At 51.2% G+C, this 20,379-nt stretch overlaps 6 protein-coding genes across 6 annotated transcripts, besides 15 other annotated features; 3 read left to right on the forward strand and 3 right to left on the reverse strand.

Moving 5' to 3' along the window:
- Positions 1-526: 526 nt before the first annotated feature.
- On the reverse strand, positions 527-1,405 carry PVX_081440 (hypothetical protein, conserved; the record flags this gene model as incomplete). The annotated part of the gene is made up of 1 exon (XM_001613513.1): positions 527-1,405. The coding sequence occupies one exon, from the start codon at positions 1,403-1,405 to the stop codon at positions 527-529; it is 879 nt and encodes a 292-aa protein (XP_001613563.1).
- Positions 1,406-1,475: 70 nt separating this feature from the next.
- Positions 1,476-1,495: a microsatellite.
- Positions 1,496-2,164: 669 nt separating this feature from the next.
- PVX_081445 (hypothetical protein, conserved) lies at positions 2,165-5,638 on the reverse strand (the record flags this gene model as incomplete). The annotated part of the gene is made up of 1 exon (XM_001613514.1): positions 2,165-5,638. One exon carries the CDS (start codon positions 5,636-5,638, stop codon positions 2,165-2,167), a length of 3,474 nt encoding a protein of 1,157 aa, XP_001613564.1.
- Positions 2,689-2,865: a microsatellite.
- Positions 2,909-3,005: a microsatellite.
- Positions 4,050-4,084: a microsatellite.
- Positions 4,454-4,524: a microsatellite.
- Positions 4,579-4,600: a microsatellite.
- Positions 5,037-5,059: a microsatellite.
- Positions 5,639-5,847: 209 nt separating the features above from the next.
- Positions 5,848-5,875: a microsatellite.
- Positions 5,876-7,224: 1,349 nt separating this feature from the next.
- On the reverse strand, positions 7,225-8,793 carry PVX_081450 (hypothetical protein, conserved; the record flags this gene model as incomplete). Its single annotated transcript, XM_001613515.1, has 4 exons — positions 8,334-8,793; positions 7,925-8,025; positions 7,605-7,690; positions 7,225-7,470 (listed from the first exon to the last, which is right to left on the reverse strand). The coding sequence occupies exons 1-4, from the start codon at positions 8,390-8,392 to the stop codon at positions 7,225-7,227; spliced, it is 492 nt and encodes a 163-aa protein (XP_001613565.1). The 5' UTR covers positions 8,393-8,793.
- A 217-nt stretch (positions 8,794-9,010) lies between these two features.
- Positions 9,011-9,045: a microsatellite.
- Positions 9,046-9,206: 161 nt separating this feature from the next.
- Positions 9,207-9,330: a microsatellite.
- Positions 9,331-10,051: 721 nt separating this feature from the next.
- Positions 10,052-10,077: a microsatellite.
- Positions 10,078-11,189: 1,112 nt separating this feature from the next.
- Positions 11,190-11,223: a microsatellite.
- Positions 11,211-15,163, forward strand: PVX_081455 (calcium-transporting ATPase, putative; the record flags this gene model as incomplete). Its single annotated transcript, XM_001613516.1, has 3 exons — positions 11,211-14,175; positions 14,346-14,644; positions 14,837-15,163. The coding sequence occupies 3 exons, from the start codon at positions 11,211-11,213 to the stop codon at positions 15,161-15,163; spliced, it is 3,591 nt and encodes a 1,196-aa protein (XP_001613566.1).
- Positions 15,164-16,101: 938 nt separating this feature from the next.
- Positions 16,102-16,909, forward strand: PVX_081460 (hypothetical protein, conserved; the record flags this gene model as incomplete). The annotated part of the gene is made up of 2 exons (XM_001613517.1): positions 16,102-16,241; positions 16,402-16,909. 2 exons carry the CDS (start codon positions 16,102-16,104, stop codon positions 16,907-16,909), a joined length of 648 nt encoding a protein of 215 aa, XP_001613567.1.
- A 347-nt stretch (positions 16,910-17,256) lies between these two features.
- Positions 17,257-17,308: a microsatellite.
- A 1,066-nt stretch (positions 17,309-18,374) lies between these two features.
- Positions 18,375-18,523: a microsatellite.
- Positions 18,397-19,795, forward strand: PVX_081465 (vacuolar ATP synthase subunit C, putative; the record flags this gene model as incomplete). Its single annotated transcript, XM_001613518.1, has 1 exon — positions 18,397-19,795. The coding sequence occupies exon 1, from the start codon at positions 18,644-18,646 to the stop codon at positions 19,793-19,795; it is 1,152 nt and encodes a 383-aa protein (XP_001613568.1). The 5' UTR covers positions 18,397-18,643.
- Positions 18,677-18,696: a microsatellite.
- Positions 19,796-20,379: the final 584 nt, after the last annotated feature.

The raw sequence follows: 20,379 nt of genomic DNA on the forward strand, positions 1-20,379 counted from the left end.
AACTTCCAAAATTTACATACGCGCAAGATTACATTTTCCCAGCTCAGCGGGGCCATCGCCAAAATGGACGCCCAGGGAAGGAGCCCCTCTCCCTTCGTATTCCCCCTCCTCGGCAATGTCAAAAAATTAAAAAAAAAAAACGCTGCTAATCTACTAAGCTGCTAAACTGCTGCGATGCTACACGGATGCCGCGCGCCGGGGATGAACGCGAAAAACGGAGGTTCGTTCGTCCCTCCTTTTGTACAATTGGGCGAACAAAAGAAAAAAAAACAAAAAAAACAAAAAAAACGAAAAAATAGGCAATCAATGAACGCGCTAACGACCGACCAGTGTGGCGCCGCTCGCCGAAATAACAAATGGCTCGCTCGAGGAGGCCTCCCCAAAGTGGGCGGCCCCAATTGGCAGGGCTACGGGGAAAGCTCAGTGGGAGTTACCCACAGGAAGGTTAGGCTGCTCTGCCGCTTCGCACATGACAGTTGCGCCGCCATTCCGCCCTGCCGCTTTACCGCTCTACCGCTCCCCCGCCTCACTCCAGGGTATTGAGGATGCCTCTAATTTTGCTTATGAGCCTCCCCTTGGGTTCCCTCTTCAGCCTGTCGAAATGGATCACCTTCACGTTCTTCTCCAGCTCGGCTTCGTACGGGCTGGCTCCCCCCCCAGTTGCGCTTCCCCCTCCGTGTGGGGCATAGCCAGAGTCGTCTGCGCTATCATGTGCGCTATTGTCTGCGCTGTCGTCTGCTCTGTCACCGTGCGGTGAGGAACCGTAGGACCCGTATGGGTCGATCGGCCCTCCGCTTCTTTCAGGTGGGAGACTTCCCATCTGCGTTGCCCCACGCCCCACTGCTGAAGAGGCGCCTTCCTCAGCCCCGTCAGTGTAACTCTCCCCAGCTGGAGGCGGCCCCGCTTGTCCCTCCACAGCATGCTCCCCATAATGGTTAGAATTGATCTGCAAATCGTCGCCTGGTCCCCCGGCTTCTCCCTCCTTCAGTCGTTCCTTTTCTTCCCTCTTTAGCCTTTTCTTTTCTTCTTTCTTTTGCCTTTTCTTTTGTCTCTTCTTTTCCCTCCTTTCTTGCCTCCTCTTTTTCCTCTCCTTTCTCTTCCGTTTTCGCTCGGCTCTCTTCCTCTGCTTTCTCCTCCTCCTTTGCTCCCTCTTTGCCTCCCTGCGTCTTGCCCTTCGCTGCTTCGCCAGCCGTTTGTTACGTCTCCTGTTGCGTCCTCGTCGAGCTCCTCCCCTCCTCTTTCTTCGCATCAACTCGTATAGCGCCCTCGAGTGCATCTCCTTTTGCCCTCCGTCGCTCCCCACCGCGAGGGGACCGCACATAAGGCCGCCATGCCAATCGCCCTCATGTTCCTTCCTATAAAAGCACAGCACGATGACGTGCAGCAGGGACAACAGGTACTTCATTCTTCCCCACGGCCCCTACACAGTTGCACGTTTTTCCCAGGTGGGGCAGCCTCCTTTTAGCTTCTCGCACGTAAAGGAGTAGACAGGATGAGCAAGTGGAGGGGTAGACAGGATGAGCAAGTGGAGGGGTAGACAGGATGAGCAAGTGGAAGGGTAGACAAGACGAGCACGTAAAAGAGCAGACAACCTCACGCATGCACACGTAAACATGGGCGCACTTACACAGGTGGGCCGCGGGACAACCCCTTTGTGCTCGTATGCGGCGAAAAAAAAAAAAAAAAAAATGGATGCGTCACCCTTTCATTCACCTTCCTTGTGCTAGCTTCCCAAGGTGACTCTTTTTTTTCTTTTTTTTTTTTTCCGAAAGGTTGCTTCCATATGAGGAGTGCCGCATAGGCTTATAGTGTGTACATTTGGCGCTGATCCAACCAACCGGGGGAGGGGTGCGTCTTAACCCTTAACTCTGTGCCTTGTGGGTTACCCCCATGTGGGCAGCCCTGCCGATGGGCCCCGTCTTACCCAGCAAGGAACAAACATCACTGCCATGTTTCCTACGAGGAAGGCTCATTTTGGGGGGGAGTTGTAGGGGGCTATTTCTTCTTCCCTCTTTTGGCTTGCCCCTTCTATGCACGCAAGTGCTACTCAGTACATGAGCCACTCGGGGGAAAAAAAAAAAAAAAAAAAAAGAAAGAAAGGAAGAAATATCATTATGGGGACAACTGCTGGGGGTGCAACGTCTTCTTCTTCGGCTTCGGCTTCTTATACGACCTTTGCGTCCTCCCTTCGTGTGGTTACCTTGGTGCCTCTACCTTTTGCAGACGCCTTTCGGTGGAACTCCCTCTGGTGTAACTCCTTCTGTGGAGCTTCTCCCCCTGGCCCCCTTGCTGCACACCCGCGCACGCAGAAGATCTCCTCCAGCGAAAGGGACAGGTAGAAGGGGAACTCCTCCACGCAGTTTTCCAGGGCGTCCAGGAAGACGCACATGAAGGTGAGCACATCGACGCGGTAGTGTTTCAAAGTGGAAGCAATGGGCGCAATGGATGCAGTTGACCCAGTCGGAGCAGTCGACTCGCTTCCCCCCACGTAACTGCTCAGGACCTGCTCGTTCTTTTTTACCCACACACGAACGCTCTCTTCGATGCTGCTTAGCCCGTCCAGGTGAAAGCAGATGTGTCCCTCTCTCAATTTGATTTGTATGCCTATGATGGTCACTGCGTCTTGGCTTTCTGCCTCAAAGGAGTCAATCCGTCTGGAGGGAAGGTCGAGGGACTGCACATGCTTCGCCAGTGCCTCCTTAAGAGAGCTGAGATTTGCCGATGAGCCGTTTTCACGTTGGGGGCACCCATGTGGTGCTCCATCATTGGGGTGTATTAAGGGGGTATTCTGCTGCTCTGGGGTGATCGCACTGCATAAGGGGGTAGCTGCATTCCCCTCCGGGGTGTCCCCTCCCACCACGTTGTCCCCCTTCCCGATGGTCACTGCGTCAGCTCCTTCGTCAGCCTTTTCATCTGCACCAGAGTTACCGCATACGTTTGGAGGTAACTCGATGGGCTGGCCCTTTTCACCATTTTGGGTTTTCTCCCCCTTTGGGTCCTCCGCCAAACATCTGCGTGCATGTTGGCTCCTCCTTGGATGGTAGCACCCTCGACCGATTCGCACAAAACGCACATGGTGTGGAAGACCCTTCGCATGGGGAGCCAACCTGGCTGTCTTTACCTTCACCACGGGGGGGGAAATCTCCTCCCCTTCTCCTTCTTCCTTCTTAGGAACTACTTTGAAACTGAGTCTCCCCCAGGGGTCTCTTCTCCCACAGGAGTCCCCTCTCCGCCGCGATCCCTTTCTTCTCATTACAAGGCCAAACTTGCTGCCCAAACCCACGTCCATTTCCTGTGCATCGTATTTCCCCCCCTTCAAGTGGCAGTTTTGGGATGACCCCCCTCCGGTAGGCCTTCCACTTCTGTCTACCCTTAGGAGGCGCTTCCTTCCACTTCGCCCCCTTTTCAAACTTTGCCTTTCTCCCCCTTCCTCCAAACGTTCTGTTTTATTTCCTTTTTTTAATTCCACCTCCTTGGCGACGAGTCGTGTCTTTTTGGTCTCCTCACCCTTACTCGGTCCAATGGGGGGTGCCCCCTTCTGCTCATTCGGCGCACACTTGTTTGGTGTTACATTTGCGAGCGGGACACCCCCAGGGGGGGCATTACTACATCCGTTGTGCATCTCACTTTGGATGATGTGCATCTCTCCTTGGCTGCTGTGCATCTCACTTCGGAAGATAAAGCCCATGCACTTTCGCAGGGGCCCCAAGCTGAAGTCCTCATCTGGGCGAGTCCTCTTCGGAGGGGCCACAAAAAAGGAACCGACGTTCAGGGGCACGTATTTATTTTCCCTACAGTGGCAAATGTGAAAGAGAAGATTCTCCCCTTCCTTAATGGCCGTCTTGTTCGGATCATCGTTGGGTCTTATCCTACTGGGGTGGGCCCCCATCGGTGGGCTTTGGTCACTTGGTAGCACCGCCTTCCCGGGAATCCTCCCCCCACTGGAGAGTCTCCCTTTAATGTAATCAATTATATTATCCTTGGGGCATTCTACAGACGCTAATGAGCTTGGTTCTTTCTCCACTCGTGTGGAACTCCTCTCCTGTGCTGCAAACCGGTTGTGCAGCTGGCCATACTTCACCCCCCCTCGTTTCACTGGCCGACTCTCCTTCTCCCAAAGGAACGAATTTTTTTTCTCTATTTTTTCGTCTTGCGAAGAGGACTTGTAAGATGGGGGGAGGTTAACCCCGTTTCTGTCATCCCTATGGGGATGTTTATAACCCCCTTTTACGAAATAGACCTTTTTGGGGGGGCCACCACTGTGCGTGGTTGCTTGTTGGGTGATCCTCCCAAGAGGGGGGATTCCCTCCATCGTTGGGGTCGTCTCCTTCTCATTAATGTGAGGTGAGCTTTCCATTGGAACGTCACTGGTTGTGTAGGTCCTGTGTTCATTGGCAATGGGGCATCTCCCTCCATTGGGTAGTACTCCACTGGAGTCTTCCCCACTGGGCTGCTCTCCATCTGGCTGCTCTCCATCTGGCTGCTCTCCACTTGGCTGCGCTCCACTTGGCTGCGCTCCACCTGGGGGGGAATCACTCTTCGGTTCACATCCTCCTGGGTGGTCATCCGGGCGGTCCTCACTCGGGGCAGCGCCCCTCCCACAAGAAGGCCCACCTGCCGCACTGCCCCCCGTTGGCACTTCATTTTGAGCACGGGCGTATTCGCCCAGGGGTTCTCCATCACATTGGAAAGCGGCCTCGTCATCCCTTTGGCACGCGGCCTCTCCGTCCCTTTCGCGAGCGGGTTCACCATCCCTTTCGCAAGCGGCCTCCCCATCCCTTTTGCACGCATCCCCCCCATGAGGTTCCCCTCCCGGCGCGTTTTTCCCCGGGGGGCGCCTACCCTCCATGTCCATCCACTTCCAAATGTTGCTTATGCCTGAGGCGAGGTCCTCCAACAGATTGTCTGCGTCATTTTTAAAAAAAAAATTTGTATAATAGCTACCGCCCCTTAGGCTATTCATTTCATATTTCAATTTTTTATTTCTTTCCTCTTTTCTCCTGTTTTGAGCCAGCAGCTCGTTCTGTTCCTTCCGCAGGAGGAGATATGACTGGTACATACGCTTATATAATTTTATGTTTGTGCTTTTGGAGTTCCTATACAGCTGGTTGATTCTTTCTCTTTCGCCTTGTCTGCTTGGGGTTACGTGTCTGTTTGGAGTTACGTGTCTGCTCCGATTCGTGTGCCTTCCCGCAAGGGTGTTTCCCCTCTCCACGTGAGGCTCATCCAATTGTGGCAATTCGTTCTTTCCTCTGTGTAGACTCTCCTCCCTGCACGTTGCTCCCTCCTCTGTCTTTTCGCTCTCTCCAACTTTTATTTTTACTACCCTCATGTCAGCACCGTTTGGGCCTCCCCCCAGTTGTTGTTTCTCGCAAATTGGCACCTTCCTTGGGGGGGAGTCCGCTTCGCTGGGGGGCTTCCTCTCCGCGCAGTCTTCTACCCCTTCCAGTATGATCGATTGGGGTAGCGGTTTTTCCGCCGCACCCGCTTCTTCTCCCGCATGTTCACCCGCCGCTTCACCTGCCGTTTCCGCCGCCGCACCCGTTTCTTCTCCTGCATGTTCACCCACCTCTTCACCCCTTTCGAACAAAAGACCCCGCGCGTCCCGACCCTGCGCGCTCACAAAGTCGACTTCCATGGCGTGGCAAAAGAGGCTTTCTCCAAACGTCCCTTCCCGGTGGGCATCAGCGATGCGGCAAAATGGAACAATCAAATGGGGGAAACAAAAAAGGGAAAAAAAAAGCAAAAAAAAGGAAACGTCCTTAGGGAAGTAAAAAGTTGTAGCTAGACGGTTCCCTCCCTCTCAAAAGTGACAATCACATGGAAAGGGCGATCACTTTGGGAAAGGCAAAAAAAAAAAAAAACACAAAATTGAGAGAGTGCACTGGGGGAAGTGGGCACCATTCTCATTGCCACTCACACTGCCACTCACACTGCCACTCACACTGCCACTCACACATACGCGCATGTGCAAGGAATTCTCTCCCCCCCATCGGGCGGATTAGAGCGGGAAGCTTCGCAATCGGGGCGCATCCGAAGCAGCGCATTTGAGGCGAATGGCGAAAATTTTATTTGTGAAAAAGGGAGATGGCCTCCGTTCGAAAGGCATCATATATCATATTTTCCGAGGAAACCATTTGACCCAATTCATACCCTGCACGTGTATGTACTTGCACAAACGTACACCTTAAACATTTCCACGCACGGCGAAATGGGACGACGTTTTAAAATGCTGGCTAATATAAGGGACGCTCCATCGTATTTAAGAAGATAATCTCACTCGCTTGCAGCACGGACAGGCGAAGTGGCGCAAACATCAAAAGAGCGGAGGTACAAACGTGAAGAGGTCCTCACCGATGTGAATAAGTTAACCACACGTGTGTTCCATGTATCATGTATCGTATTGTGGCTCTTCTTACATGTGTTCCACCACCATCCCCCATGTGACTTTCCTTTTCGCGGGGAAATGTACCCCCCTCCCTTTGGAAAGGTGAAAATAGGGACAAACCAGAACCAATTGGATGAGCTCCCCCCTTTCATCTTTTCCTTGTACGGAGAATAAGTCTCTTCAAAAGTTAACGTAAGAGATGTAAAGTCTTTTATGAAGAAAGGGTGAAGAAGTACTAATGGAAACAAACTTTATTATAAAAAAAAAAAAAAGCCAAAAGGGTAAATTGTTCACGCGTTTTGCTAATATTGTATGACCTGTTAAGGCATTTTGCTAATGTTGTATGCCCCGTTCAGGCGTTTGGCTAATATTGTACGACCCGTTCAGGCGTTTGGCTAATATTGTACGACCCGTTCAGGCGATTTTTTCTTTTTTTTTAACCTGATAAATCACACCTGTCGAGGGCAGCGGCATATGGGAGATGGGTACGACAAAGGTGAAGCTTAATTCGGCATGGTTGCACCAGTTGACCATTTCGTCCGCACCGTAGTGTCAAAAATGTATTACGTGGATGTGCTCACGTGACACTTTTTGGACGCAGAAATTGTGGGCTACGCTAGATGATGCACACTGGAGAGCGGCCCCTTTACATGTATACACAAATGTGTATATTATATATGTACCCCCTTTTTAACTTATGAGCGAAGTGAAAAGGCTACCGCGTTGCTCCTTCCGCACATTCCTACAACTCAGCTCATTGGTACGACGCACAACTGATGCAGTGTGTGCTACTCAGTTTCGTCAATTTTTAGGAAGTTTTCCTTTTTTTCTTTTACTTATTCACCGTTTGGTTGTTCTCCATCAGAATGGTCCTCAGCTGTGTAGTCACTCCCTGACTGCTCTTCCTCCGAAAAATCGCTCCCCGATTCGGCCTCCTCAGAATCGTAGGCTTCCTCTACCAAGTTGTTTTCCTTGCAGTGCGTCAAGTCGGACTCCTTTATCTGTTTGATTTTTTCTATAACGTCTAGGTTGTTCTTTTTCAAGTTGCTGTACAGGTCCAATATCAAATCGGAGACTTCGATCTGAGTGGGGGGGGAAGCGAAGGGGGAATTTCCATGCGCATTGCTGGTACGTGCAAACGTGCAACCACACGCATGTACACTGTTGCGCAATTTCGCAAAATATGTTAATTTCCTTTTCCGCAATTTTGCAGTACATCACTGTCATCCTCAATGTCTACGTTGAACAGGGTGTTCATTTCGTCCCTCAAGTAGTCGCACAGCTTGTGTTTTGGGCTGCTAGCTAAAATGGGGTGGGAAAAAAAAAAAAAAAAAATGTGTGCATTTTGCTTTTTTTTTTTTTTTTTACCTGACCTTTCTGTTATTTAAAAAAAAAAAAAAAAAAAAAAAATCCAAATTGTGTGAATGGTTAGTAGGGAGGGGCGTCCCCTTTTGGCCATGACACGAATGTGCGAACGGTCTGTTTCGCGCTTTGGAGGGTTTTCCTATTTTTTTGGCGTTTTCCCCTATTGCTTACCAGAGAACACGTAGCTGTGCACATATTCGATTAGTTTTTTTTTCTTCTCTTCCGAACTTGGCCCTCCCCAGTTGTTCGTCACGGCCAGACGGAGAACGGTCCTGCGCAGGGGGAGAAAAAACCACGCCGTAAAAATGGAGGGCCGCCAATAATAAAGTAAAATGGGCACATCACAGGGATTTTTACGATTGTCCACAGGTGTATATATCTACATAGAGAGGGCATTCAGCGGGAAGGCATTCACCCAACGTTTGGTGGAGCCAACTTTGTGATAACTCCGCATGGGCAAACATTTCAATAAAAAACGGTCAAAAGGGAGGGGGGAGGAGGGAAATAAAACGTTTTCGCTGCGTTTTTTTTCCCTTCTCCCTTTTCGCACAACCTGCTGCGCGTACATATGCAATTTTACCACTTCTCAAAAATTAGATTAATCCCTTCGTAGAGCAAATTCGACACGTCATCGTTCATTTTGGTCTGCAAAATTCGTTTCGGGGGTCCCACGTGGCAGCTGTATGGATCACTCGTCTCAGTTGTCTCCCCGGAGTGCTCTCCTTGCGAATTGTGCAAACGGTCTGCTAGTCAGCAAATTAGTCCTATTGCAGGCCAGCAAATTTACGCTTAGCCTTTTCAAAAAAAAGGGAAAACTTATCCTCTTCAACCGCAAGGGGGAAGCTGATTTCTCTTCACATTTCACCTTGCAGGGTCAGGTAAAATGGTGAATAACGCAGAGGGGTAAACCGACGTATTAGCAGCGTAGTGGAAATGGAAACATGCGTAAGTCGGCACAACGGAGGGGGAACCTTCGCAAAATAAAAGGCTCTTTATCCAAATGGAAGAAGTAGAGAGCATGTTTTTTTGAACATGGCATTACGCGTAGTTTTTTTTTTTTTTTTTTTTTTTTTTTTTGGAAAGAGCGCTTCCCATTTGCCTAACCGAACAACAGCAATACTGTTGAGGAGGCACCAACTGAGCGAATCGCAACGGTTCAAAAGGCACAACTGTTGTAACCGCAATAAATCCCACATGCGTACCATCCTATGCCCGGTTCGCAAGAGTGGTAAAACATTTGGGGCGATTATAAGATATGCCCTCTGGCGACGAACATTATTAAAATTGAGAGGGGGAAATAATACCCAAAGTGCGTTAAAAACGTTGGCTAGTGCCTTCTCCTGTGCGTAATTAAAATGGCGATCAACATTGCGGAGTGCGGGGGAGGGGAAGAAACGCTTGCTGCACGGATAATAGACAATTGGGTGAGAGAGGTTAATCCTTCCCATGTGGTGGGGGAAGCACCAACGGGGGGTTCCCTTCACTAGCTCTTCGTGGCGTTCACTTTGGAAAGGCAAACATACAACTGAGATGCGCTTTTTCCGGAGGGCTCCCACCCGTGTTGCCATTTCGGAGGGGAAAAAAAAAAAAACTATTTGGCTACCCATCAGTAGAGTTGGCCCTTCAGCGGCGTCCTCCAATAAGGACGGGGCAAAGCGCCTCAAGAGTTACCAAGCGCTCATGCCGCTACAACCGGAAGGGTTAAATCTGGAGCGCTAGCACTACCCCTTAGTAATCATATGTCCCATTTTCATCTCTGTGGGGGGGAGAGAAGCCACTGTTCTTCACCTCCATTCGTGGAAACGCCGAAGATCATTTGCATGTCCCTGTTCGTCTCCCTGTGTGGTGGAACAACTTGCGGCTGGAGGGGTGTGCTCCCCCAGTTGGGCTAATCTCACACCCCCGCTGCGGTGCGCAGGTTTCAGTCACTTGGCTCTTCCCATGGGGGGAACTTTCTAATTTGAAGGACGACCACACGTGTAACTTGGTCATTTAACACTGCCTCTTCCTTCCCCCCCTTCACTAACTCATTGCGGTTCCAAAGTACCACCTCGCAATTTTTGCGCAGCGCCAAGCGGGAAAAAAAAAAAACGATGAAATGGGGCGGTGAAATAGGGCGATGAAATAAAGCGATGGAATGAGGCGATGGAATGAGGCGATGGAATGAGGCGATGGAATGAGGCGATGAAAAAAGAAAAAAAAATGAACAACCCGAGGGAGGGCGCGCCAAAGGTTTCCCCTCCCCCCCTTTTCCTGCTTCCTCATTCTATAGTCGCGCTGCACTCCACCTTACATGCGCGTGTACACATAAATGAAAATTACACGCCTGCGCGGTGCGCTGCAAAAGCGCTAACGTAACGCGTGAACGAGCGGGCGAATGGGAATGAATTTTTTTTTTTTTTTTCCCCCCCCAGTAGAAAAGGTTCTCACCTTTTGTTGGGTTTTTCTTCCCGATGGGATGCTTTTACTTTATTTTATTTTATTTTATTTTATTTTTTTTTTATTTTTTTTATTTTTCTTCTTTCTTTTTTTCTTTTTTTTGTCGTATGTGCCATCCGGGAAACACTTCTCACGCATACGCGCGTAGCATCACGAGCATACGTGCGTTCGTTCAAATGCGCAGTTCACACTACTGTGGGTACGTTCATGTGCGCATTTTTCACCTGGCAGGAAGGCCCTCGGCCGAATTGCTGTGTAGCAGCTCATCGTTCGTCGCTCTTTTTTTTTTATTTTTTTTTTGCTGACGAGGAGCTGCTTAACGAGGCATTCCACTTTACAATTAAGTACATTTGCAGGGCTCGGCATCGGCCCCCCCGTACGATTACCTGAGCGTTTGGGCAGCGAAGCCGACGAAAGGGTGAGCCAGAGCAGCTAACGGGTGAGCCAGAGCAGCTAACGGGTGAGCCAGAGCAGCTAACGGGTGAGCCAGAGCAGCTAACGGGTGAGCCAGAGCAGCTAACGGGTGAGCGAAGCCGGCTACGGGCATACTTAAGACTGCGTGGAGGACACCCGCGAATGCGCTTGCTCGCCCACTCGCGAACCTGCTTTCTTCCCTACCCGATTGCTTATTGGCTCGCCCGCTCCCCTACCGATCGTGGCCGCGCCGCCCAGAAGGCGAAGTGGGAATTCCCATGTGTAATTTCCCCCCCGATCATATTTTATGAGTCTGTGGTAATCCCCCTTTGTAAATCTGCCTTTGGGTGCAGCTGAGCTCGTCACTTGGGACACACACGGAAACATACCCGTATCGCTTCACATCTGAGCGCCTGCGAAAGGTGTGCGTGTGGAGGAGGAGACCATTCCATCACTGCAGGGGGGTGGCGAACGGGAAATTAGGGTAGAAGGGTAGGTAGTCTCCCCATTGAAACTGCCACGTTTAGGTGAGGTTGCCACCCCCCAGTGAGATTATCACGCTCAGGTGATACTGCCACGTTCAGGCGACGCCGCCTCCCCCCCTATGGAGAACGTCCTGCGGCACGCGCACGTGCACGGCGTGGAGGAGGTGCTGCGGGCGCTGGAGGTGGACGAGGCGAGGGGGCTGACGAAGAGCCAGCTAGCCAAGAGGAAGGAGCTGTACGGCCTGAACGAGCTAGAAGTGGAAACGAAGAAGGGAATCCTCGAGCTGATCCTAAACCAGTTTGAAGATCTCCTGGTGAAGATCCTCCTGTTGGCGGCCTTCATAAGTTTCGCCCTAACCCTGCTGGACATGCAGAGTCATGAGGTAGCTCTCTGCGATTTCATAGAACCGCTCGTCATCGTAATGATTCTAATTCTAAATGCAGCGGTGGGGGTATGGCAGGAGTGTAACGCAGAGAAATCGTTGGAGGCTCTGAAGCAGTTGCAACCGACGAAAGCGAAAGTGCTAAGAGATGGCAAGTGGGAAATAATCGACAGTAAGTACCTCACCGTGGGTGACATCATAGAGCTAAGTGTAGGAAACAAAACACCAGCAGATGCAAGGATTATTAAGATCTTTTCTACGACTATTAAGGTGGAGCAGAGCATGTTAACAGGAGAGTCATGTTCGGTTGATAAGTACGCAGAAAGGTTAGATCCCACTTATAAAGATTGCGAAATTCAATTAAAAAAGAACATTTTGTTTTCTTCCACTGCAATTGTGGCTGGTAGATGCATCGCTGTTGTAACCAAAATTGGTATGAACACAGAAATTGGGCAGATTCAACACGCAGTAATAGAATCCACAAATGAAGATACAGATACTCCTTTGCAAATCAAAATTGATGCCTTTGGAAGGCAATTGTCTAAAATTATTTTCTTCATATGCGTCACTGTGTGGGTAATCAATTTTAAACATTTCTCTGATCCCATTCATGGGTCTTTTCTCTACGGATGTTTATACTACTTTAAAATTAGCGTCGCTCTGGCCGTGGCTGCCATCCCGGAGGGTCTCCCTGCTGTCATCACCACGTGCTTAGCTTTAGGTACCAGACGAATGGTGAAGAAGAATGCCATTGTGAGGAAGCTCCAGAGTGTGGAGACCCTAGGATGCACCACCGTTATTTGCTCCGATAAAACGGGAACGCTCACGACCAACCAGATGACCGCAACGGTGTTTCACCTCTTTAAAGAGCCAACTTCCTTGAAAGAGTACCAGCTGTGCCAAAAGGGGGAGACCTTCTTCTTTTACGAGTCTTGCCCGGCGGAGGAGGGGCACGAGAATGACTCCTTCTTTAACAAGCTGAAGAGGGAAGGCCGCGTCTCCAGTCAGGTGGCGAGCCAGGCGTCCTACGAGGAGTGCGGCGCGGTCACCTCCAGGGGAAACAGGAAACACTCCAGTGGGCGCCTCTCGTACGGCGGAAGGAGCGGCCACCCGGAGAGCGGCAGTGGCAGCGGCAGTGGCAGCGATAACTATGAGGAGTACCCGTCGGGCGACGAAACCGACCAGCCGCTGAAGCAGATGCACACCAACGTCAACACCATCATCAGCAGGGGCAGCAAAATTCTGGAGGACAAAATAAAGAAGTACGCCTATTCGGAGCACGACTACAGCTTCTACATGTGCATGGTCAATTGCAACGAAGCCAACATCTTTTGCAATGACCGGAACGAAATCGTCAAGGTCTTCGGGGACAGCACCGAGTTAGCCCTCCTCCACTTCGTGCACAACTTTGACATTAAGCCAAACGCGGTGAGGAACAACGCCATGGCGGCCGAGTACGACCGGGCTGCCAGCAAGGGTAAGGCTGCGAAGGAGGGGGGGAAGGCAACTTCATCAGGCGGGGGCGCCATTAGCGGTGACCCCTCCAACGGAAACACTTCCAGCGGCGACCCCCCCAATGGGGAGGAGGGCGGAACCCACCCAAGTGAGTGCATTTCCGCGTGGAGAAACGAGTGCCAGTTAATCAAAATAATTGAATTCACCCGGGAGAGGAAACTCATGAGCGTCATCGTAGAAAACAAGAAGAAGGATCCAATTCTCTACTGCAAAGGGGCCCCAGAAAATATTATAAAAAATTGCAACTACTATTTGGTTAAGAATGAGGTAAAGCCGCTCACAGAGGAACTGAAGAGCCTCGTCTACACCCGAGTGAAGGGCATGGGCAAGAGAGCCCTACGCACCTTAAGCTTCGCCTACAGGAAGATGAAGAAAACGGATTTAAACGTCACCAACGCGGAGGGCTATTTCAAACTCGAGAGAGATATGATCTACCTTGGAGGTTTGGGAATTATTGACCCCCCAAGGAAGTACGTCGGAAGGGCCATCAACTTGTGTCACCTGGCTGGAATTAGAGTCTTCATGATTACGGGGGATAATATGGACACTGCCAAGGCCATCGCCCGGGAGATCAACATCCTGCGCGGCGACGACATGGATGAGGAGGCAGACCAGCCCGCCGCCTCGCCCAACCGTCGCAGCGGAAGCGGGGTTAGCGGCGGAAGCGGCGTTGACAGCGTTGGCAGCCACAACTACAAACGCAAGTGCTGCTACAGCGGAAGAGAGTTCGAGGACTTCCCGCTCGACGTGCAGAAGGACATCCTCAAGAACAACCAGCGCATCGTCTTCTGCAGAACGGAGCCCAAGCATAAGAAGCAGATAGTAAAAATTCTGAAGGACCTCGGAGAGACCGTCGCCATGACGGGGGACGGGGTGAACGACGCCCCTGCCTTGAAATCTGCAGACATTGGTATTTCCATGGGAATCAACGGCACGGAGGTCGCGAAGGAAGCGTCCGACATCGTCTTGGCCGATGACAATTTCAACACCATCGTGGAGGCCATCAAGGAGGGCAGGTGCATCTATAACAATATGAAGGCCTTTATCCGCTACCTCATCAGCAGCAACATTGGCGAGGTGGCCTCCATCTTCCTCACGGCTTTGCTGGGCATCCCCGACAGCCTCGCGCCGGTGCAGCTCCTCTGGGTCAACCTGGTCACGGACGGCCTGCCCGCCACGGCTCTCGGTGAGTGCATACAGAGGTTGGGAGCGGGGAGCCATCATTTGGTTTCTCCCCCGCTCACGCCGTACTCACTCGATCGCTCACTCGCCTCCTCACTCCTGCCGCTATACTCACTCCTGCCGCTATACTCACTCACGCCGCCTTACCCACTCACGCCGCCCCCCCCCCCGCAGGGTTCAACCCGCCCGAGCACGACGTCATGAAGTGCAAGCCCAGACACAAAAACGACAGCCTGATCAACGGCCTGACGCTGCTCAGGTACATCGTCATCGGCACCTACGTGGGCGTGGCCACGGTCTCCATCTTCGTCTACTGGTACCTCTTCTACCCCGACTTGGACGGCCACACCCTCGTGAGCTTTTACCAGCTCTCCCACTACAACCAGTGCAAGGCCTGGCCGGACTTCCAGGTCAACCGCGTCTACGCCATGTCGGACGACCCCTGCTCCTACTTCTCCGCGGGCAAGCTCAAGGTAGGCCCTGTTAGCAGTGATAAGCGGCGTTAAGCGCAGTTAAGCGGTGATGAGCGGCGTTAAGCGCAGCTAAGCGCCGGTTTGCTCGTTTAGCGACGGTTTGCCAGACTAGCTGCCCCCACTCCGCCAACCCTAAACCGTAAACCACTTCACCCTGCGCATCACCCCCTCACCACCTCTTCTGCAATGCAGGCCAGCACCCTCTCCCTCTCCGTCCTCGTCGTCATCGAGATGTTCAACGCCCTCAACGCGCTCAGCGAATACAACTCCCTCTTTCAGATCCCCCCCTGGAGAAACATGTACCTTGTGCTCGCCACCATCGGGTCGCTGCTCCTCCATTTCATGATTTTATACATCCCCCCCCTTGCCAAAATCTTTGGCGTCGTGGCCCTCACGCCATATGACTGGCTGCTGGTCTTCATGTGGTCCTTCCCCGTCATCATCATTGATGAGGTTATTAAGTTCTACGCGAAGAGGCAGCTGAACAGGGGGCTGTCGCCCAAGCAGAAGATCGATTGAGAATTAGCGCATCAGCACGAGGGCGGTCTGCGTGGCGCAGTCTGGGCCATTCGTCGGTGGGGACTGCCCAGTCGTCGGTGGGAACTCCCCGTTCATCAGTGAGCACCCCCCATTCGTCGGTGAACCCCCCCCGTGTGTCGCGCACCCATCGTAAAATCACCCCAACATAACGAACTCCCCAAACTTTACTCCCTTTTAAATTTTTTAATGTGACTATCATTTTTACAATTAAAACTTGTTCAGTTGCTTTTTTTTTTTTTTTTTTTTTTTTTTCCTTTCACCCCATTTTGGGAGCCCCCATCACGTGGCGTTCATTTTGCTCTTCCGCAGCAGCACCCATTTTAATTAACGCCATTTTCACTCCCCTTTGAAACTTCCCCATGTTGAATGAGTACCACCCCATGTGGCAAAACTTGCACCGCCTCGGCTGTTTATCAGCGATAAGGGAGAATTCTTTGTGTCCATTTTGCACAGCTGTGTTGACAGGTTGAGCGGACATGTGCATTGGCATGCGCTACCATGCGCGTGGATTTCATTTGGGGGGAAGGACAAACGGCTCGGTGGATGGACAGCCCCACTGGGGCGGAGGAATATACAGGAGTGAAGACAGCTGTCTGGAGCATATGCAAGTCAGTTGTATCCTCCCCCCGCAGTGCACACACCCCGCGAAAAGGAAAGGGAAAAGTGTATGCTCACCTTAGGGTGGAGGCAGATAGGCGGCACCCCTTCGCGCATCTTCGGAGTGAATTTTTTTTTCTTCTTTTTTTTTTTTATTTTTGCCTATTCTGTTCCTCCCTCGCTGCTAATGCATCGGGCGAAGCGGCGATTTGACCATCTGGAAGCAGGCACTCACGGGGAAGACTTTCCTCTTTCCTCCTCCTTCCTCCCTCCTTTTTTTATTTTTTCTTTCCCGTACGCGAAAAACTCCCAGCAGCACCATGGACTTAGCCTTTTACAATAACAACAAGTACACACTTAACTACCAAAATGAAGTCACCAAGAAAATCGTGCGGAAGATACTGAACCGGTTGGGGGAGAACAGACAGGGCGAATCGCCTGGCACGGCTGACTGCAGCAGGTGAGAGGGGCTCTTCCCGCAGCCCTGCGTCCGATTTGTAAATTTGAAATAAGCAAATTTGAAAAATCGCAAGTTTGCAAATCGCAAGTTTGCAAATCGCAAGTTTGCAAATTCGCGGCGCTGACTTCTTCCCTCGGCTCACTCCTTCCCCCCCGCGCAGGAAAAAAATCGTGGACTACTTCGCCGAGGCCGAGCTGCTCTTCACCCTGCACGACCTCTCCCAATCAGGCGAAGTGGACATCATGTTGTTTCCCCAAATGGCCAGGCAGCTGAAGCAAGTGTACGACGCGCCCCAAGTGAGGAAATTCCAAAAAGAAATGAACATAAAACAAATAAGCAAAATGAATCTACCAATGTTCCTGACTCTATTGAAGCGAAAGTTGTTCCAAGTCATCGACGAGGAAGGCACGTTCGACAAACACTTTAACGTTTTGGATATGCAAAAAAAAAACGCCGTTGATTTGGACGTCCTACGGACCTATTTAGGGTTGGTGGGTGATAAAGTCAGCCCCGAAGATTTTGACTTTTTCGTGAAGTGCAGCACGCAGGGGGAGGGCCTGCTCCCGGGGGAGGGGGGGGCCCTTCCGCCGAGTGGCGAACCCACCCGCTTGCTTGCCATCACCGCAAAGCAGTACAGGGACATGCTCACGTGTTATCAGCACATTTGAAGTTGCGTCTGCCGTTGCGCGTGTACTTTAGCATTTTATTTCGACACTTTGCCATTCAGCGATTCAGCCGTTTAGCCATTTTTCCCTTTTTTGTGATGCACCCGTGGGCTGCTGCACACGCAACGCCTTCCTTTTTGAGAGAGGCGAGGAGAAGCTTCCCCCGAGTTGCACCTCCTCTGTGGACACGTGCGGGCGTGCCGCTTCACGGAAAGACGTTCGTCAAATTTTGAAACTTGCGAAATTGGGGAAGTCTCTCCTACGTTCATACACGTGTGCATGTAAATCCCTTTCGCGTGCAAGTCGAGTGGACCAACTTCGTTTTGGCGCTCACAAGGAAGAGGCCATAATGGGGTTGTGTCCCCAGTGGTCGGCGCTGCAAGTGGAAAATTAGCGTGCCGTCGGAAGGGATGCACGAGGTAGGCGCTTGCGCTGATTATAGCAGGTTTCCCTTGATACACGCTCCCCTTAACACATGTGCCGCTGTAACGCCGGGGCGACGCGAACACGGAGCCCCATCCGAGAAAAAAGATATCCCACAAACACGCCGATCGATCCGCGCTGTTTTTGCTCTTTTCTTTTTTACTTCCCTTTTTGTTTCTTTCCTTCCCACCTTCGCTCTACGGTAGTGCTTTTTCCCTACGCCGCACGGATGCAAAAAAAAAAATTAATTGCCTGACCCGTTCAGGCGAAATTCGAAATTTTTTCGAAAAAATATGAACGAGTTAGGCAAAAAAAAGGGTGGAAAAAAAAAAAAAAAAAAAGTGGAAGCGCATTCCTTGCATAATGGCGTATGCGCGTAACTGCAAATGGTAAATGCGTGATTGCATCCTTCCTGCTCCTCGCCTTTGCGTCATTGCGGCTCTTCACTTTTGCATCCCCCATGCTTCCACCTTTTCGCAATCCCTCGCCCCTGCATTCCACAATTCGGCCATCTTCCCGCGTGTTCGCTCCCCGCTGAGCGCTATTTCGCCAGCCCGCCCGTTCGCTTTAAACGATACGGCCCGAAGTCCCCCCCTGGGGATATTCGTCAAAGCGGCTTTTGCAGGGAGGTACGTATGTACGACGCCTTGCAGAGCTGTTTGCGCGCTGGATAGGCACCCCGCGGGGAAGCAAATAGGAGCTAAGCGGATAGGGGCTGAACGGATAGAGGCTGAACGGATAGAGGCTGAACGGATAGGGGCTGAACGGATAGAGGCTGAACGGATAGAGGCTGAACGGATAGAGGCTGAACGGATAGAGGCTGAACGGATAGAGGCTGAACTGCTAAGGGCTGAACTGCTAAGGGCGAATCGCCAAAGCGAAGCCATCCAAGAAGCTTCCACCCAAAGCGCGCCGAGCAGGAGACCGCCCTCGAAGCCCCTCTCCCCCCCCTGCTGAAATGATTTCCGCCGCCACGTGCTGCCGCGTGTGTAGGTGTATGTGCGAAAGACCGAGGTGCTGCGCGTAGTCATCGGAAGGGGGCGAAACTGTGCCGCGCCGAGGTGGCCGTAGCGGAGCCCAGACGCTGAAGAGCACTTTTGTTGGGTTATCCCCCAGGGAGCCTTTCCGAAATAGTGCGCGGAACGAGGAGGGCGGCGCAGTCTTCATCACCGTGAGCGCGCAGGCAGGATAAGCGCCCCCCTGTGATATGTGCAGTTGAGTACAGCGCGTTACTCCCCGGTGCACCGCTTAGCAACGCTTAGCATTGCATAACAGCACTCAACACCTTTCAACACCGCTAACCCCGCCAGCACGATGAGCGAAGCGCCCATGTGCCTGTTCATCGCGTGCTCCACGAGAGACAACACGAGCCGGGAGTACATCTACACGATCCTGAAGAACCGGCTGCTGGGGAGCCACGTGTGCATCGACACGAACATCCTGGACGTGCCGACCAACCTGAAGTTCTGCTCCTTCGACGATCTGCTCAAGTGCGCAGACGATTTGCAAAAGTACGACAGTTACGCATATGGCTGTTTAAAAAAAATAGAGAAATTGGCAAAAGAGTATGACGAAAATATAGAGCTAAAAATTATATACCAGCGGCAGCACATTAACATAGATCAGTACATAAGGCGTTTCAGTTGGGACGATGCCAAGTACCCCCGGAACAGGTCCCTCACAGATACCATCGACGTGATGGTTAACAATATTACCAAGCTGTCAGACGAAATTCACATAAAGTCCAGCATGCTGAGCGATTTAAAAGAAAGGAAAAAGAAGGACGTTCCAAAAACAGACTCAAATAATTTCTTCCTAAAAAATTTAAATGAAATTTTAACCCCACAAACGGTTAACCAGGCAGATTTTATGGAAACAGAGTACCTCACCACGTTGATTGCCTACATCCCAAAAAACTCCGTGGACGATTGGCTAGCTAGCTACGAAAAATTTTCTGAATATGTAGTACCCAGATCGGCGGAGCAATTTAAAGGGTTGGTAGATAAGGATGGAAATACGCTCTGGAAGGTCTACGTATTTAGAAAGTTTGCAGATAGTTTTAAAGAAGCAGCAAAGGGGAAGAAGTTCGTAGTGAAGTCTTTTAAATATGATGAACAGAAGTACAACGATGTGATGGAGTCTAGGACTAAGGTAGAGGCAGAGATCATACGGCAAGAGACCTTCCTACGTAGGATGTGTTTAGCGGCTTTTTCAGATATTTTTATTGCCTTTATTCATATTAACATTTTGAGGGTCTTCTGCGAATCGGTTCTTCGCTTTGGAGTCCCCCCCAACTTTGCCTCCTTCAGCATACGCATAAATGGGGAAAGCAAGGAGAAGAAAGTGAGGAAGAAACTGTATGACATATTTTCTACCACAGATTCGATTGGGAAGAATTACCTTAAAAGGTCCGACGAAAACGACGAGGAGATTTACCCCTATGTGTCTGTGGCTTTTAAAATATGAAGCGCTGTTAAGTGGAGAGCCCAAATTCCTTTTTTCTGTTTTGCCCCTCCCAGGGTTGGCGGCAGTCGATCTTTATCTACGCACGTGGGGGAAGGGAGAAGCGGTGAGAAGCGGGTGAGGTGGCTCGCCCGCTTTGGGTTTCTCCCTTTGCTGTAAGATCACATGAACAGGGGGGGGGGAAAAAAGACCAGGGGGAGGTGAGTCCCTCTGTTGGTAGCGTCACCCCTCGGTTGGCAGCGTCACCCCTCCGTTGGAATCGCCACAATTGGTATCGCCACCCCTCCGCAATTAACTTCCCTTTTTTTTTTTTTTTTTTTTTTTTAATGTTACTTATGCATCAAATTATGCACACAGAGAACGCGTATCTGCGAACCGTTTGTCAATTCTTCTTTTTTTTTTTCTCCCCTTTTGTGTATACACCTGAGCAGACGATTGCCATCGCCCCGGTTGTGAACACAGACGAGTGGTCCCCTCAGCTGCAGTGTGCAATGGCGCGGCAGTGTGGAGGGAAAGAGGCACCCCGCGGGTAACCGCTCATAGGAGTAGTGCTTGATGGCCGCCATGGGGAGGGCTTCATACCGCGG

This window comes from Plasmodium vivax, chromosome 2 (assembly GCF_000002415.2).
Source record: "Plasmodium vivax chromosome 2, whole genome shotgun sequence".
NCBI lineage: Eukaryota > Apicomplexa > Aconoidasida > Haemosporida > Plasmodiidae > Plasmodium > Plasmodium vivax.